At 38.0% G+C, this 17,158-nt stretch overlaps 1 protein-coding gene and 1 pseudogene across 1 annotated transcript; both read right to left on the bottom strand.

Moving 5' to 3' along the window:
• Positions 1-1,821: 1,821 nt before the first annotated feature.
• On the bottom strand, positions 1,822-17,044 carry LOC136281277 (uncharacterized). The gene is made up of 9 exons (XM_066167665.1): positions 16,974-17,044; positions 16,001-16,263; positions 9,352-9,385; positions 7,828-7,935; positions 7,068-7,181; positions 6,197-6,307; positions 4,573-4,886; positions 3,898-4,036; positions 1,822-2,907 (listed from the first exon to the last, which is right to left on the bottom strand). Exons 1-9 carry the CDS (start codon positions 17,041-17,043, stop codon positions 2,543-2,545), a joined length of 1,518 nt encoding a protein of 505 aa, XP_066023762.1. The 5' UTR covers position 17,044; the 3' UTR covers positions 1,822-2,542.
• Positions 9,600-10,418, bottom strand: LOC136281109 (uncharacterized; annotated as a pseudogene).
• Positions 17,045-17,158: the final 114 nt, after the last annotated feature.

Raw genomic sequence — 17,158 nt, 5'->3', positions numbered from 1 at the left:
TCAGAACGAAACTAAATTAACTCGTACTTGAGGATTTCGCTGAATAGCTGGTTACAGTTCAAATGACTCCATACGTCATCCCGGCAGTCCAGGAAAGAAGTCAGGGCTGAAATACCCGCAGCGATTACAATCTTTCCTTTCTGCGAATCAAGTAAACATTATAAAAGATGATAACCTTCGATTCTAATTCGTTATATCAACTAATTTTGGTTTCACTTAAAATCACCCGCGAAACAGATCATATGACAAGGAAAAATTAGCATAACACGTCACTCATCAAGCTGGGTTTGATGGTCGCAGGGAAATGTCGAGTTTGTCGTTCATAAGCGTTGTGGTCCATTCAGCGTAAAATCATTAACGATGGAAGAAAATTTGCAGAAAGGAAGGATATTTCATCGCGTTCCGTGCGCTAAATCTCGGGAGAAACTGCAAGAATTCTTTCAGAGTGTTGCGTGTTGTTCTGTAAATAACACTGAGACGTATTTTAACTTGTTTGTGTGTTATTTTAAGCCATGCAATACGTCTGTAATAACCAGAGTGCCAAATTTTATTCTTTAGTTTTGATCTTTTCCACACTGTGTATTGCTCATGACGTGACATTTCAACGAAAATTACCAAGAAGGCGCTTCCGACCCTTTGTTTAATTTGTAAGTCACGCAAGCGCGCAAGCGTTACGACCGATCACGTTTACGCAACGTTTTAGGACAACTCGACATTTATTCTCCACTCGATTGTTACGAAAACTTAAAATCCTCAATGCAGAAGATAAAAAACGAAGTTTGAACGGTCAAAAGGAGATCTTGGCCAATTTTCAGAATTTGTAAATAATCTTTGAAACGAGTGCAATTGAGCAAACGCATGGATTTGCGTTGTATTTAAGATGTTGGAGGATGAAATTTAGAGATATAACTGCGAGTTTGAGGCGAACGGTGACCTCATTGGCGTATAAACTGTGCATTGATATGCTTTTTTAGCCCGTTTAACGCGTGCATTTTGAGAATTATTTGGTACAAATTGGTGAGTTTGGATATGCAGGTAAAGGTCGACGAGAAGGTCCGTTATCATCGCGCTTGTATGAAAAATGTTCAGGTGAAGTCTCCATATTTTTTCAGTAAACTAGCTGAATACATTTCATAACTTGTAGCAAGGAATTCCGTGAGTTATAGGAAATAGGAAATAGAGCAGTGAAGTTTAAACCGAAGAATTGTTTATGCTTATTAACACATTTTCATAGAATTGTAATGAATTAAGTTTCTTTGTTTGAGAAATTTCTCTCTCCAACATTGAACAGAGGCTCTAACGTCCGCCGTGGAATGATCAATTTAAAAAAGTAATTCGTTATTTATTGCGACATTTAAACAGGCTGGCTCTTTTCTGCTTTAGAGCTAGTTTAAACAGGAATGGGAGCTGACACTAAGAGCTACGTCTCCTTCTCTCTGAGAGAAGTGCACCCTTTAACAAGTTCAAAGGATTACGGTCAAGGGAACGGGGCCAAAGGTTTATCGTCCTTGAGTGAGGCTTGAGTGTCTTACCATTTATCAATGGTTCTAACAAAGACTACAAGTTCTCCTCAGTTATTTCAATACCATGAGTGTTAGTCCGGTCTGGGGCTTGAACCCTCAATCTCCCGCACGGGAGTCCAGCGCTCTACAACATGAGCTAACCAAGTGCAATTGAAAGAATGAATCTAACGCTACGAAGTGCTTTATTAACCCAAGAAGAGTCAAAACGTTTTACATCAAAAGTATCGATCTAAACGTCATAAGGGTAACTCTTTTCAAGAAAGCTTGATTTATATCGAGTTGTTTTTGTGTTTAGAATTATGTGATAAAATCTACCTATAAGCTGTCGTAAATGTATTGCATATAACATACCCTTTTGAAATTTGTCTTCAAAAGCACCAAAGTTCGACACCCCGAAGCCACAAATTTGACAACAATTAAATTATTATTTGGTTGTAAATATCAGGACATGAACTACATTAGTAAATCAACTGATTCATTCATTTGTTTGCTTGTTTGCTTGTTTAAAGGTCTTTCATAGAAGGAAATAAAACGTGAGACCCTGTTACAAGAAAGTATTATTGATAGGTGGTCATGTTGCCAAGCAAGGTTCAAAATGGCGGCGAACAATACTAAATTTTTGTCACTTCAAAGTTTTAGAAAGTAAATTTTATCAAGTTAACAAGTTTTTGCGAAGCTTAAAACACGTGCAGTGTCATAATTGTGCAAAAGATTTTTTGATGAGGAAGGTGGAGCAATACGTTTTAAGACGGTCTCAGTGGGATTAAACGTAAGCCGTAAACTGGAGAAATTAAGCCGCTTGGCATACAAATGAGATGCTAACCGTTAATTGTAAGAAAAGTGAACCGTTTCAAGTGATCTATTAGCGGTAAAATGGCCTAAAGTTCAACCGTTAGCAGAAAAAGCCATCACCCCATTGAGACCCTCTTTTTGGGAGCATGCTTCCTTTTCACAGTACATTTTTGCCACCCTTCCCCTGTCTCGCTTTCTTTCTTTCGCTGCTAAAGCACAGCGAATGTTTATTCTCCACAATATCGTCCACAACTCTTTGGTTTTACCAGTCCATACGAAAAAAAATCGCCACAATTCTTCACCGATATAAATTTCTGATCACCACAGCAGTCGTTCTCAGAAGTAAAGCACACCCTCATGTTTACTACACCTTGCGTCACATTAGGGTGATGTCCATCCAGCCATCCGGGTCTATCAGCATTGCAGTGAGATTGAGGAACACAGGCTGTTGGCATTTGAGTACCAGCTGGTTCCTTAAAACGGAACCATCTTTTTTCGGATGTTAAATTACTTCGGTCACAATGGCCGCCTGGACCCTTGAAGGTTTTCTTCCTTTTCGCCTGATTTAGCACATCATGATTATAGCAGGGGTCTACGGATTAAATAACAATTATTTCATGAACGTGCTTCATAGCAGGGTCTATGGATTAAGTAACAATTATCCCATGGGCGTGCGTTGGATATGAGATGGTAAATAGCCAACAAGGCGTCTAGCGTCGAATTGGCTTTCACTAATCTTATCTCCAACAGGCGCGGACAGAATAATGTTTTCATTTAATTTCATTCACTCCTTAATGCTTGAATATTTGGAGCCTTTTTCAGCTCCTCGACAGTTGGCGCGATACAAATCCATATAAAGTGACCCTGAATATGATTTGAGAACCGGCGTTCATCAGACCAATCTGAACACTAAAAATGCAGTATTCGAGGCAGAAAATTTTATAAATGAATTTATCATTTGCTTGTTTCAAATATCCAGTTTACCTTATTTATCAACCACTAAACGGAGAGGTGCCATAAACGGCCTCGCATCTGAGTACTTAACTTTTCAAAATTTGAAATCGATCGAATACTTCTCTAAAACCTTCCGAGATTCTATAAACAAAAGGTTATTGTGACTAACTATCTCCCCAATAGATTTCGCTATGGCTGTTCTATTCTCTGAAATGTGTCACAAGTTGGGCTAAAGAATCTCCAAAGGAAATTCTTCCAAAATTACCAGGTCAGTATTGAAATGCACAGCAATAATAGTAACAATAAATCAATCAGATTTTAAGGATGTTTTATTGTGTATTGTCGACTTTGTCTCAAACCTGATTGAACTTGACGGTGGGTAAGTTGAGAATGCTACTTTCACTACTACTGCTGCATCTGATACAACTTATTCGAACTCTACCGCTACAACTACTACTAATGCAACTACTAGCACTCTACAATTACAACTACAACTACTACTACTACTACTACTACTACTACTACTAATACTACTACCACTACCACTACTATTACTATTAGCACTACCACTACTACTAAAACTAGTACTTCTACGTCATTGAAAATTGAAAGAAGATGACATACTTACCATCAAATCCATAAACCTCCACTCTCAGGCAATTCCAGACATGCTGTAAACTTGGAATAAAGCGAACATGCCTTGCAGACACTGTCTTTGGAAGCTTGTGTTGGTCAATTGTAACATTTTTGCCCGACCTGTCAAATTGCTTCGGAACAAAAGGAAAGATGAAGTGAAAGTGAAGATTGATTACTCTTTAATATTTTTATAAAAGATCATTGTCTTGATTTGGTTAACGCTTTCATTCCTTGAGGGTATTAGCTAATTTTTATCGCTATACTGTAAAATTTGACAAGAAAGAGAGTATATATATGAATGTATTCAGACAGTGAAGTTGAATTGTCTGCAGCACTAAGTAAGTCATCACGGCAAATCAGTGTTCATCAGAATGGCTCTCATGGAAGGATTTGGTCTTACCCTCTCAACCAAGTAATGCAAATGGAAACTCTTACGATGATTCAGGTCATAACGAGGTTCTTATATGCCATGAGTCCTATATGCTGGTAGGGTCATTTATTACTTACGGTTATCGCAGGTTATTGCGACTTTTTATAATACCTCTTGTCATAAACTTTCTAGTGAAGTAACCAGTTATGCAGCCGCCAGCCAGAATAATCATACTTATGATAATTTTTTTCTTTTCTAGAGCTCTTTACAATCCACTCAGTCATTAAATCAGCATACCATAATGGAGCCATCTTCTTGTTCGTAAGGCACCCACTGTGTTCCATTATTTGAGAAATACAGGCTGAATTTGGTAATCCAGCCGTTTGCACCTATTTGCGTTGCAACAGCACAAACATCGATTGTTCGATTGAAATCAATCTGAAGCCAGTCCTGGGAGCTAGCATTTCCCGCACACCAACCTGTCCCGTTTAGCCGACCATGAGAGGCCTGATGAGATTCATCTAAGTGGGAAGACGCTTTCATCTGCTGATTAGAGATCACGTTGGGATTGGCAACACCAATAGGGTTGTCGAAGCAGTCGTTGACACGATCTATGCAAGCATAAATGTACTTTCATCTCTTTACCTCTTAGCTGGTTTGCATAGATAATTGGCCCTGGGTTAGGTTACCGCATTTCATTCAGCCATGTTCATTTGTGGGCAGTTCTTACCTTCAGTTTTGCCTGAAAACATTACTTAGGAAGTCTCCAACCTGATACAAGACACAAACCCAGCTTAACTTCTAATTCTAGATTAATACTGGTCGGTTTTGAACAACCTAGCCTTGTATTGTAACCAATTTTGCGCTTAAAGGTAGCACGAGACAGTTTTTCAGAAATTGAAAAGAGATTAAGTAGTCACATGAAGTCCATCGTAGTCGTTCAGCATAAATAACATCACCATTCTTCTTTACCATTACAAAATCAAATGACAGCGAGGCATTATGAGGGGCTTAAGAATGGTCTCACAAATATCACTCTGTATCTTTTATCTCACTTTAAACAGTGTCACTTTCCGTCAAGCCGTCAATTTAGGATGGGCCCTCCCATTTTCATATATAAATATATATATATATACATATAATTGTGAGAAATTATACCAAATGCTCTAGGAAAGTGCTCAACACACGTGAGTGTAGAGCGAAATACAGTTCAAAATAACTAAAATGAAGCACGCATGATTCTATGTTACTCTGTTGTTGCTGTTGGACTTTTACGGTCAGGCAAAGGTCGCATCTTTTCGTTGTGTTGTTGTAGGGCCTGGCTCTTGCAATAATGGACCATTTTATGTTGAAGTTTACAGAGTTGTCCTTCAGTTGCCAGATGTATTTGAATAGTTCAGTGCTGTTAGTGTACATAAATAATAATTTTATTTATTACGTCCAACAGCAACAACTTTCTGAATAAAAGATCCGAACTTTTATCTAAATGTCGTCACGAAAACAAGTTTTATCTAAAGAACATCTGACGCCTCCCTGCGACAATAGACTTTCGTCAATATATCCACACCTACTTCCCTATTGTCCTTCATTAATACACCCACATCCATTGTAATTTTCGCTTTTTCTCACCTATTATATTACAAAAACCTATTGTAATCAGCAGCTACCTTTTTTATATATATAAATTAGCCTACAAGAATGTTTTTCATTGAATCTGTCTGACGAGTGCGTAAGCACGAAACTCAGAGTAACAGAGAATCATGCGTGTTTCATTTTAGTTATTTTGAACTATATATTGCCATAAGCTTCCTAGAATGATTAGGGAGATGAAAGTGTTTAACGACTGGTTTGGATGCTTTCTTGATATATTTATGTTATTAGCTCAGTCGATGGTACTATATTATCCTGGAGTATGTCTTACTTCCACATCTGGCTCCCTTTCGGTCAAAGGGACAGACACAGCTGTAATGTCCAATCAGATCTTGACACGTCCCTTTTAGGCATGGGTTGCTTAAGCATTCGTTCACTATATCTGAATCAAGGGAACGGTAGGAGAAAATAAATTATCTCCTACGACCATTATTTATCGCCATTAGTCATTCAGAGGAGGGGTGGGGCTGGAGAATTTTGGTTCCCTCATGACAAAACTTACCTGATCCCTTCATAATTGATTCGCAGTATTACTATGACCCTCCCCCTCCCCCCTTTTTACTCTGTCCTCCTTCCTTTATACTTTGTTGACGACGACTGATATCCCCTCCGTTCCCCATGAAAACCATGTATCCTCTCCCCCGCCAAAAGATTCCTTCACCTCCCCCCCCCACTCCACCCCCCCCCCACCCCCGGACGGTAAAAATTGACTTTTCTCAAAGATGATTAGATTATCAAGATTTCATGTCGAGGGATAATTTTTTAGATTTAATTATTTTAAGGGTTGCAATTTGATCAATCTGAATAGGGAAGGACCATTTCATGTTTCCTAGGGGTGGTTGGGAAGTTGTGGTGGATATCATCACAATATCAGGTTATTTATATTATTTACATTATTACTTAGATTGTGGGGTGTTTGGAAAGTTGAATAAATTATTAAAATTGGTGCTTGTATCATTCTTATCACGTGTTCGATACGATACGATAACTTTATTTATTTTATATTCAGTATTTCCATCAGTCATTAACTAAAATAAAAATAAAAATATTTCAAAAATAAAAACTTCTTTTCGTGATTTTCGCTATGTGGTAAACTTCATACATCATATACTATACAATACATGCGTTTGAGCTATACTGACCAGTTTCACAGTACATTCCAGAGCTCCCCTCGACGCACTGACAGGTGTAATTATTTTTTCCATTTTGGCAAGTGGCTCCGTTTAAACATTTATGCCCGTGGCAGTAGTTTCTTGCTGCAACAAGTCAAAATCAATGCACAAATGGCTTAGTCGACAGTTGTCTTCATATGTACGTCAAAAATCATATCACGGACGTCACAGTATCGAATCTCGCTCAAAAGGCTGTATTTTATATGAAACGTGGCTGATGAGCTATAAAAATAAAAACAAAAAGGCCTAAAACCAAAGCAGAAACTTTAAGTGAACCACGTTTTCTTACTGTTCCCATTCGAGTTGCCGAGAAAGTCATAAGTTTGTAGCTGAGTGGGCAAAATAACTGACTTTACAGTGCATTTGGAAATAATTTAAGAAAAGTATAGTTTACTTTTTCGCATTTCAATCATCTTTAGGCAGGGAATATTTGCACTCTTCTTTTCATTATCTTTTTTTTTTCAAGAAAAAAAAATGTAGACTGACTACAGTTAGACATCGATGGACTCTTTCGCAGAAAGTTTTTCCTTTTGCGAGCGTGAGATACACATAAATTATGTGGCATTTCTAATGAGTGCTATTGTATACTCGTAGCAAAGGTATGCTGTCGTCCGAGACCAGATTACATTAATTCAACCAACGGAAATCTTGTCAACAGACGGGACAAATTCAATCATTACAACACTAGGTTGTGCATTGGTATCCATGCAAAATTTATTAAGTGGCTTACTCAGACAATCTTTTCCTTCCCATTCTGGAGGACAAGTGCATTTGTAGCTCCCAGGGCTGTTCTTGCATGTTCCTGAATGGCAAGGATTGTTGATGCATTCGTCTATGTCTAAATACAGGTACAGAAAAGTGAAAAAGTTAATGGAAGACAGAATTGACAGAAGAATTTATCTTTAGGGGTAAGGGGTGGATGATTTTGAGGTGATCACATGGTTTTCAAAGGGGATTGGTGGGGGGTACAGTGAAAGGCTAGCGAAAGGGAGTCATTAGAGTACTACAGGGTTGGGAAATCAGGTAAATTTTGTTGCGACACAATCAAAATCCTCTAATCCCCCCTTCCCCCTCCCCCCCCACCGTTACAAATAATGAGTCGTCCCTAAACATTTCTTTTATCGTAGATTATCTGATGATAGACCACGGCTGAAATTATCATGATTTGATAATTTTGTAATTTTGGAGTATATATTTTCGGTTCTCTCGATCATTTCGATCCTTCTTGAGACCGTACGCGGAATTCAACAAATGCTTTCATTCAAAACCATGCTGAGCAAAAAGAAATGTGGAATTTTGAGTCATAGAATGAACTTCAAGATCTACTTTAGATTTTTAGATGCTTCATCACTGAGCCATTAGACACCAGAGGAAGTCTTGCTGCATGTGACAAACGTGCTATATACTTTCCACAAATTATTACCCATGATAAACTCAAAATAAGCTCCTCAGACCTTATTAGGGTGAACATCCACCAATTGGTGGCCCTGGCTTTGAGTCATGGATACATGAATGAAGTTATAAAGATCAACTGATTTCGTTAACGACACAAGTGCATCAGGGAAGAAAACTCCTACCATTCTAAAGATATACCTCCGATCTCAAAAACCTAAGACAGCGGATTTCTAAATCATCAAAATTAGACATCTTTCGAAACTGCTTCCAGAATGAAAACGTTCGTAAATTGAAAAATACAGATAAGACTAACAATTTTTTTTCCTTTTAGAACGCATTCAGCCTAGTAATAATTGGACTTTGAACTGTGTAAGGTGGATGCAATGTCTTTCTTCTCTGTTTCCGTTTTTGTCTGGTTTTTTTATTTCTTCTTTTCCCTTTTGGCATTTTTGTTGTCGTTTTTGCCTTTACTCTTCTTGTTTTTGTAAGTTAAAAATTACTTTCTTTCGTCTCTTAGCGGTTGTTTGTTGTTTCTTCTTTCTTTGTTTTAATCTGGATTTACGCGAATGAAGAAATAACCACTCTACTGTCTGTAAACAGAGATAAATGTTGTCATGTGTTAACGATTAGCTATAACAAGAAGTCTTTCCTCATTTTTCCCTCAATCCACGACACTCTTAGATGAAAAACCGTCTTTTTAAGGCACTAATATCTAATTAGAACGTCGCTGATTTCGAAAAACAGTCTGGAGATGATTTTCTCTTGAGCTGTACCACAGCGGCCAGCCTCTAATATTTTGATATGCTCTGGCTGAACGAGGCTAGTTGAAAATTTTCGCCAGCTATGTTAGTCAGCTCACCTTCTTCGCATTGTTTCCCCATATCAAAATTGCTCTAAGGATCAAGACAACATGTTTAAGTATTAGTGATAGATCATTATTGATATGTTTGGATACAAACCAAGGATACTTTACGTTGTTTTAGGCCCGTTTCAAACGTCGAACTTTTCATTTTGAACCTAATACATATTCGAGTCGATTCGAATAATTAGTTTCAGCAGATGATTCTGAGACCAAGTCTGTGCTACAACCCTGTCATGCATGGTCCTTCACAATATTTGTATCATGCCATTTTCTCTTTGAAATAACATTAGTTGAAATAACTTAAATTCGTGTTCACGGAATTTTCCCACTTCCTCCCTCATAAAGCTGATCAGTTGTTTATTTGGGTCGTTTTCAATGGTTGCTTTAACAAGGTTCATGACTTCGACTGTGGTGGCATCCACTTTCTCTTTTGTTGCTTGCTTTTTCTTTACATTTTAACTGGAACAAACAATGGTTCTTGTTCTTCTCCCAGCCCTTCACTTTAAGGGGATGTCCTCTCTGAATTTGATAAGGATGGCTCTAGTACCCGGTCTGGCTGTCAGTGATCTCTTGTCCTAACAACTTCAGGCAGAGAATGAAACCACTTCCCAAACCCATGGTACTCTTGAAACCTATTGATTCCGGTGGCGGCTTTTTGTGTCAGAGCTGCCTGCTTACAGACGCTGACACACTTCTTAAACTTGCTACGTAACTGAGGGACATTAGATGTGATTACTTCACCTCTGCTAGAAGCCCTAACATTAAGCTCTTCTAATATCTTCGTAGATGGGCCCATTTTTTTGGTTTTTTCAGTTGGTGAAGATTAGCTTTCTTTTGGAACTGTTGCTACTGACATCAATGTCAATAAAGTCATCTAGTACTTTTTTAGGCCACTTAGATATCCTGGCAGATTCCTTCTTAATGGCTCCCTTTCCTTTTTTCACAAACAGTTGCAGGGTATCATCAGTGTCATCGCTCTCCGTCTCATCATTATCTTGTTCGTCATCTGTGTCATCAAAACTTTCATCAATTCTCCTCCTACAGTATACAAACATAAAGACCATACTAAGGCAAAGCTTTGTATTTAATGAAAACTATTTTCACAGAGGAAGAGGAGAGTACAGAGTCAACACATGTTTAAAGCCCATGGCCAGGTATTTCAAAAGCCGATTAAGAATAGTGTATCAGTCAATTCAAAGAACGCCCCTCTCCCTTTCCCAACCCTTTTGCAACACTTTTGTCTTTTAAATCTGAAAATGATGGTGAAATTTAACTTTCTGTGAAGCCCTCAGCAATGAAGCATTGGACTGTGTAAACTACCCACATCTTGGGAATTCGACTAAAATTATTCTCAAGTCGAACGCCCGGAGAGGTGCATGGATGCTTGCAACATAAAGTCGATTACAGGTCAAATATATTTTGTATAAAAGTGTTTTTCTTATTAATGTTTCGTGGAGTTTGAGATTGGGTGCCTGAAACATAAATGACTGAAACATAAACTGGGGATTTTAAGTCGATTACAGGTTAAATATATTTTTTAATAATATTTCGTGGAGTCTGAAATCAGTCAAAATCAAAACTGGCTGAGCAGAAAATATGAACTAATCGTGCTTCAAACAACGCGGCCCTTTATTGTGTAAAAGACACAATCTGAACAACAGTGTTGGGAAAACTCAACAGTGAAAGATATGATAATCTACGGTATAGTGAAGGCCAGGAATTCACACAATTTACCCTCAATTGATAGCATTTAAAAATATTATACACATGAAGTGAGCATGAAACAATCATTCCCCACACTTTCTTTTCTGTTGGTCGAACGGATTCGCTTCCGTAATCTTTCAATCGAGCTTGTGCTGCACGGTCGTACCAGTTCTTACTAAAGCTTACCTTTTGGGTTTTACCTCCGTGGTTGATGTATTTCGACGTTTGCTGTTTGATTGATCATTAGTTTGATCACCTGAAATCATCTCTTTCTCCAGTTTCTCATGAAAGCAAAGCTTGCAATAGGTTACTGACCTTTCCTGCTTCCAGCCCACAACATTTTCGTCGTTTTCAAAGACACAGCATATAGTGCAAAAGTACTCCTTACACGTTAGACATGTATACTTTGTTGTTTTAAAACAAGATGAGCACATACTTTCCTCTCTTTCCCGCCATATTGTTCGAACGCTTTTGCGCATGGCATGTATGCGAAACGTTCTGAATTGTGGTTAAAATATAATTTATTTAATATATATATATATATAGAATGTATGCATTAGATTCATTACATGAAAAGTTCGACGTATGAAACGATGTCGATCTTTTACCGTTTTATCCGACAAGCCTGGTCGGATAGAACGGTACTGTCGACCCGAATACAAATCTGCCGATCCTAATTGATTCGTACGTCGTACTTTTCATTTACTTAATAGCAACTTTAGGTTCGGTACATGAAAAGTTCGACGTTTGAACAGGGCCTTAGCTGCACTTGCATCGTATGTTTTCCTTTTTTTCAATTTTTTTTCTTTGTTAATTTCCATGAGAAACATGACATAAGTTGTGAGACGGAACTTTGTATAGTTATAGTGTTTATTTTATCGAGATAAACACCCGAAGAGAAATTCCATATCTATGTGCGCCCATGCGTTATTCTATATATATATTTATTGAGTATAACAAATGCCTCTAAACTAACTGTTTGGATCGTTTCCAATCGAGACTTGTATTTCTATTACGTGCACAGGAAGCGTCTATTAAGAGGCTGTCTCTCTTATTTCCACCCGGTCAATTTTGCGTCAAAAATAATTTTTCCTGAAACTCTGTCAACAGAAAGACTTTACCTAGGAAAGAACTAAATTATATTTGGTTTGATTCGAAATAATTTTCTGACTGCATTAGGGGCCATAATTATTTTCCAGTCCGCAGGGGCCGTCGCAACGTCTCGAAAATTGAAAAATAGGCATATTTTGTAACATTGCAAAATATTTGATTCGCATCGTTAAGCCACAGAATTTATATCAGATTGCTTAAAAACCTTTCTAGTTTACCAAGAAAGTTAGAATTTGCCCTCTCAATATATTTGAAAAGGCGAATTTTAGCATATTCTGACCATTAGTAAATAACCTTGATTTAGACGTTAAGTTTTGGGATTTGGGACCTGTTTGACGATTCTATCCTACACAGCCGTTAAGTTTAGACCTTTATAGGTAAAAATATGCAAAAACCCCTGTACGTTTTCGATTTTTCAAAAGTTATGATCGTTTGAATCAGCACATGTACGAGCATTCGCGATTTTTTCGCCTACACCAAAATCGAACCACTGGAGCAGATTTCGTCATAAATACAGCTTATCCACTTTGCAGCCCGGCTTCATGGCTCACTTCAGAATTTTTCTAATAACCAAATTAGTGAAATCCATGATAACTTCAACAAATAGCTAGGTATTGCCTTCGAAAAGTAGGCGGCATCCATCGTGATTCGTGGTATCAAAACAAATGTCGGAATTGGCCACATTTCGCGGTGAATCACCCATTTAACATCGCTGCAGAGCTCATTTTTTTCCAAAATCAGAACATAAACTCTCCATGTCTGGAAGCTGAGGGAGAAATGAAGGTTTTAAGCTTCTGAAGTGAAGAAATAATCGCTTAAATTTAGGTCCAGTTCGATGTTATACTGTTCTCACAAAGGTCCGCACAAAAGAGAAGACCGCTGATAGCTTGTGCCGTATGGTTTTGTTTTGTATCCCAATGTAATATTTGGGGAGAAAAATTTTGGACAAAAAGAATAAATGCTTTTACCTGGAGTTTGATATCATATAATCAATAAATCTATTTTAAATATCCTGAGCTTGCTTCTCTCGGTTCCGCGTCGATTGTGTCCACAGAACAGCAACCTGTCAATAGCCGGAGAAATTGGCTACCAACGTGTTAAAAACTTGACACATGCTTCGTATGAACAGATGTTATAAGTGTTGCTTTTGGTAAATTTTCAATCGACTTCATCAAAACATTTCACTGACTACTAGATATTATAATATAATACACTATAACAACACCGTCAGAACTTGATATCGGAAGTAAAGGTAGTTTGTATCTCTAGAGCATATTCTACACTTTCAGCCACCGTATAAGACATTGTTTACAGAAGTCTACTGAGAAACACATTGAAAATCACTAATCACGTCCGACAGTTTGTCTCTCAATTTTACAGGGATCTCAAAATGACTACAGATGGCTCTCAACAAAACCACATTGAATTTCTGAAGTGTGTTACTGTGGTAACGTTCACAGAGGTCCTACGTATCGTAGCAGATTGGATGTGAGACTTTGATCTCTTTGTTAACTTTGTCTACCAGATCTTGTCTCTCGGAATTTTCCTGGACGCATTGGATATCTTCCTCCTCATCCAGCGATATCCCGATCACACCCTGATCTTTTCGCCGCATTGCTTCTAGCCGGGAGAAAAAGCTCTGAACTTGGCTCACTGTCAGCCACTGTTCTCTAGTGAACAAACGTGCATTTGATTCATTTTTCGCATTTCGCATGTCCACTGCAACTTGTAAACCGTGCCGTTAGATATTCTTTTACCTTCTCTGAAAATCTAACGCTGCCCCTTGGTTTGCTTACGGCCCATCCTGTTCGTAGAGACGAGTGGGGCGAAGTATCCACGGGAGAAGTGAGTGGTGTACTGGAATCTAACGAAGAGCGCGAACACTCGATACCAGCGGTACCTATCGACGAGAACTTAAGGGCCCAGTCCCTTTTGATTGCATCATACTGGCCAAACCTGCTGACTGTATGCTTTCCAACGTCCAGGTGCAGCTCCAGCTGCGAAAAGGTTTCGAACACTTCAACACATCCAAACACAGAGCATTCAAACAATTGCTGTTTCCTTGCTGCCCTTTGAACGACGCTTGACCACACGCTTTTCAGGAGGATCATAAAACCCTTGAGATTCTATGGTTTGAATGGACTCGTTGTTGCGAACTAACCTCGAAAACTAAAGCCATGTTTCGCGCTTAATGTCCCGTTGAAACTTTGGATTGCAGCTGCATTCTCTTCAAGAATCAGTCATAGAACTCCACTTGTAAGTCTACATATGTGTCGAAGTTTGGCGTTTTGGAATTTAAAGCTGAACGATTGCACTATCGCGCATAACACATTCCACAACTTCGAATATGGAGATATCGGTCTGAGAGTTTGGAAATGTTATGGCATCGGTAAAGGGAAGTACATTCGATATGACGTAATTTATATCAAGCGCCAAGGTCAAACATACAGTACAAAGATAGATAAAATACAAAAAAGCGACATTAAAACGCCTTTGCGGCGTATAATGCGAAAAAAAGCCTCACAAAGAAACACACCTCTGAGCTTTGAAAAAGCGCGGATCGAAAATACCAACACATGATTGGACCTGCGGACCTTTGTGAGAACAGTATAACATCGAACTGGACCTAAATTTAAGCGATTATTTCTTCACTTCAGAAGCTTAAAACCTTCATTTCTCCCTCAGCTTCCAGACATGGAGAGTTTATGTTCTGATTTTGGAAAAAATTGAGCTCTGCAGCGATGTTAAATGGGTGATTCACCGCGAAATGTGGCCAATTCCGACATTTGTTTTGATACCACGAATCACGATGGATGCCGCCTACTTTTCGAAGGCAATACCTAGCTATTTGTTGAAGTTATCATGGATTTCACTAATTTGGTTATTGGAAATATTCTGAAGTGAGCCATGAAGCCGGGCTGCAAAGTGGATAAGCTGTATTTATGACGAAATCTGCTCCAGTGGTTCGATTTTGGTGTAGGCGAAAAAATCGCGAATGCTCGTACATGTGCTGATTCAAACGATCATAACTTTTGAAAAATCGAAAACGTACAGGGGTTTTTGCATATTTTTACCTATAAAGGTCTAAACTTAACGGCTGTGTAGGATAGAATCGTCAACCAGGTCCCAAATCCCAAAACTTAACGTCTAAATCAAGGTTATTTACGACCATTGGCCGATGGCGATTTCTAATGGTCATAATATGCTAAAATTCGCCTTTTCAAATATATTGAGAGGGCAAATTCTAACTTTCTTGGTAAACTAGAAAGGTTTTTAAGCAATCTGATATAAATTCTGTGGCTTAACTATGCGAATCAAATATTTTGCAATGTTACAAAATATGCCTATTTTTCAATTTTCGAGACGTTGCGACGGCCCCTGCGGACTGGAAAATAATTATAGCCCCTCATGCAGTCAGAAAATTATTTCGAATCAAACCAAATCTAATTTAGTTCTTTCCTAGGTAAAGTCTTTCTGTTGACAGAGTTTCAGGAAAAATTATTTTTGACGCAAAATTGACCGGGTGGAAATAAGAGAGACAGCCTCTTAATTATCCATCAAAAGATTCAAATAATTTCCGAAGGAATATTCAACTAACGTTAATCCTCAGGAAAAACATCTACGCGGGGGAGTAATGTATGTTAGGTATTTAGTCTTTCAGCTTTATTTTGTTTTGGTTTGCCTCTCCAATTTCTAAACATCATCTCTTTGCACGTTTTGACATATGTTTCAAGTCGTTTTTTTTAAAAATACGAATTTGATGTTGAATCCTACAATATTCTGAAGGCGACATTTGTTTTACATTTGTGAGCGACTGGGTAAGACTTCTTACCTCAATACCCAAGTATAAAAAGTCATCCATAGGTTTTATATCGTTCGGATGTTTTAATTGGTCCGAGTCACTCAGCTGACACAGGACTTTGTCTTTCCTTACTTGACCTATGTTGATTGATCGACATTTCTGCTCCATGATACATCGATTTCTGCAGTGGTTATTTATGTGTGGTCCAATAAATAACGTAATATTGGCAAAGACATGACCCACCAAAGCAAAGCCACGGCTTGGTTCTGAAAACTTGACACGTCTGCAGATTTCTGAAAATTTTAAAACAGGTCCTTTCAATAAGCTTTACAACCTCGACATAACCCAGCTTTAGCTAGTGAAGCGTAGATGAAAGCTCGAAGAGAACCTGTCCCAGGCTTCCTGTTGGAAACACTAAGAGGACACGAATATTTCCAAATTACTTTTTTAAGTAAACGTTTTCATCTATTATACGCCTGAAGTTTTTTATTTCCCTTAAAAGATAAAGGTTTCAAAAAAATCAAAATATTGAGAATGAAAAGAGTTTTAAAAAAATATTAAATATATACTCCTTACAGAGTCTCCTTCTTTAACCTTTTGTGCACGCCTGTATTGGAATAGAATACAACTCAAAGGCTAGACTTTGTTTAACAAAAATGTTTAAAAAAAATTTTTTTAACCATCGTGTGAGGTTTGGTTATCACGATCCTGCCAGCTAGGCTTTTCACATGAAAGATTTTTTTGTTAATGATGATGAAATCAACCCTCTCAGGGAAAAAAAAACAAAAAAATAAACGAAAGACAGCGAGAAACTGTGTGATTTGTATTTCGAGAGTAACACAGGAATATAGCTTGTGAAGTTTTATGACTGAGACTTCGGAAAAACCGAGGTCGACTACTATTACCTTACAGTAATTTTTGAAACCTCAAATGTAAAAACAATCAAACAACGTATTTTATTATAATTATTATTTACCTTTCAGAAATACTGAACTGTACCTACCTTGGTTTGCAGTCGCACGGTTGTGAGAGTAACCTCCTAATAGGGCAAACAGATACAAAAAAAGCTTCATTCTAGACATTTCGCCTGTACAGAAGCTCCATTCGCTCATACCACGTTTTTAATGGCTGTATCATCTCTGAAAAAAGTTCATCACCCAACAGTGCATGAATACATGTAAGACTCTG

This window comes from Pocillopora verrucosa, chromosome 5, assembly GCF_036669915.1.
Source record: "Pocillopora verrucosa isolate sample1 chromosome 5, ASM3666991v2, whole genome shotgun sequence".
Classification (NCBI taxonomy): domain Eukaryota; kingdom Metazoa; phylum Cnidaria; class Anthozoa; order Scleractinia; family Pocilloporidae; genus Pocillopora; species Pocillopora verrucosa.
The sequence above is the reverse complement of the archived record's forward strand: the minus strand, read 5'-3'. Positions and strand labels throughout refer to the sequence as shown.

Excerpts from the sequence above, each read along its gene's own strand:
- LOC136281277 (XM_066167665.1), bottom strand. The coding sequence starts at position 17,043 with ATGAAGCTTTTTTTGTATCTGTTTGCCCTATTAGGAGGTTACTCTCAC. Across the intron at positions 16,264-16,973 it reads CCGTGCGACTGCAAACCAAG|AAATCTGCAGACGTGTCAAG; the intron begins GTAGGTACAGTT and ends TAAAATTTTCAG. Across the intron at positions 7,182-7,827 it reads GGAAGGAAAAGATTGTCTGA|CAAGAAACTACTGCCACGGG; the intron begins GTAAGCCACTTA and ends GACTTGTTGCAG.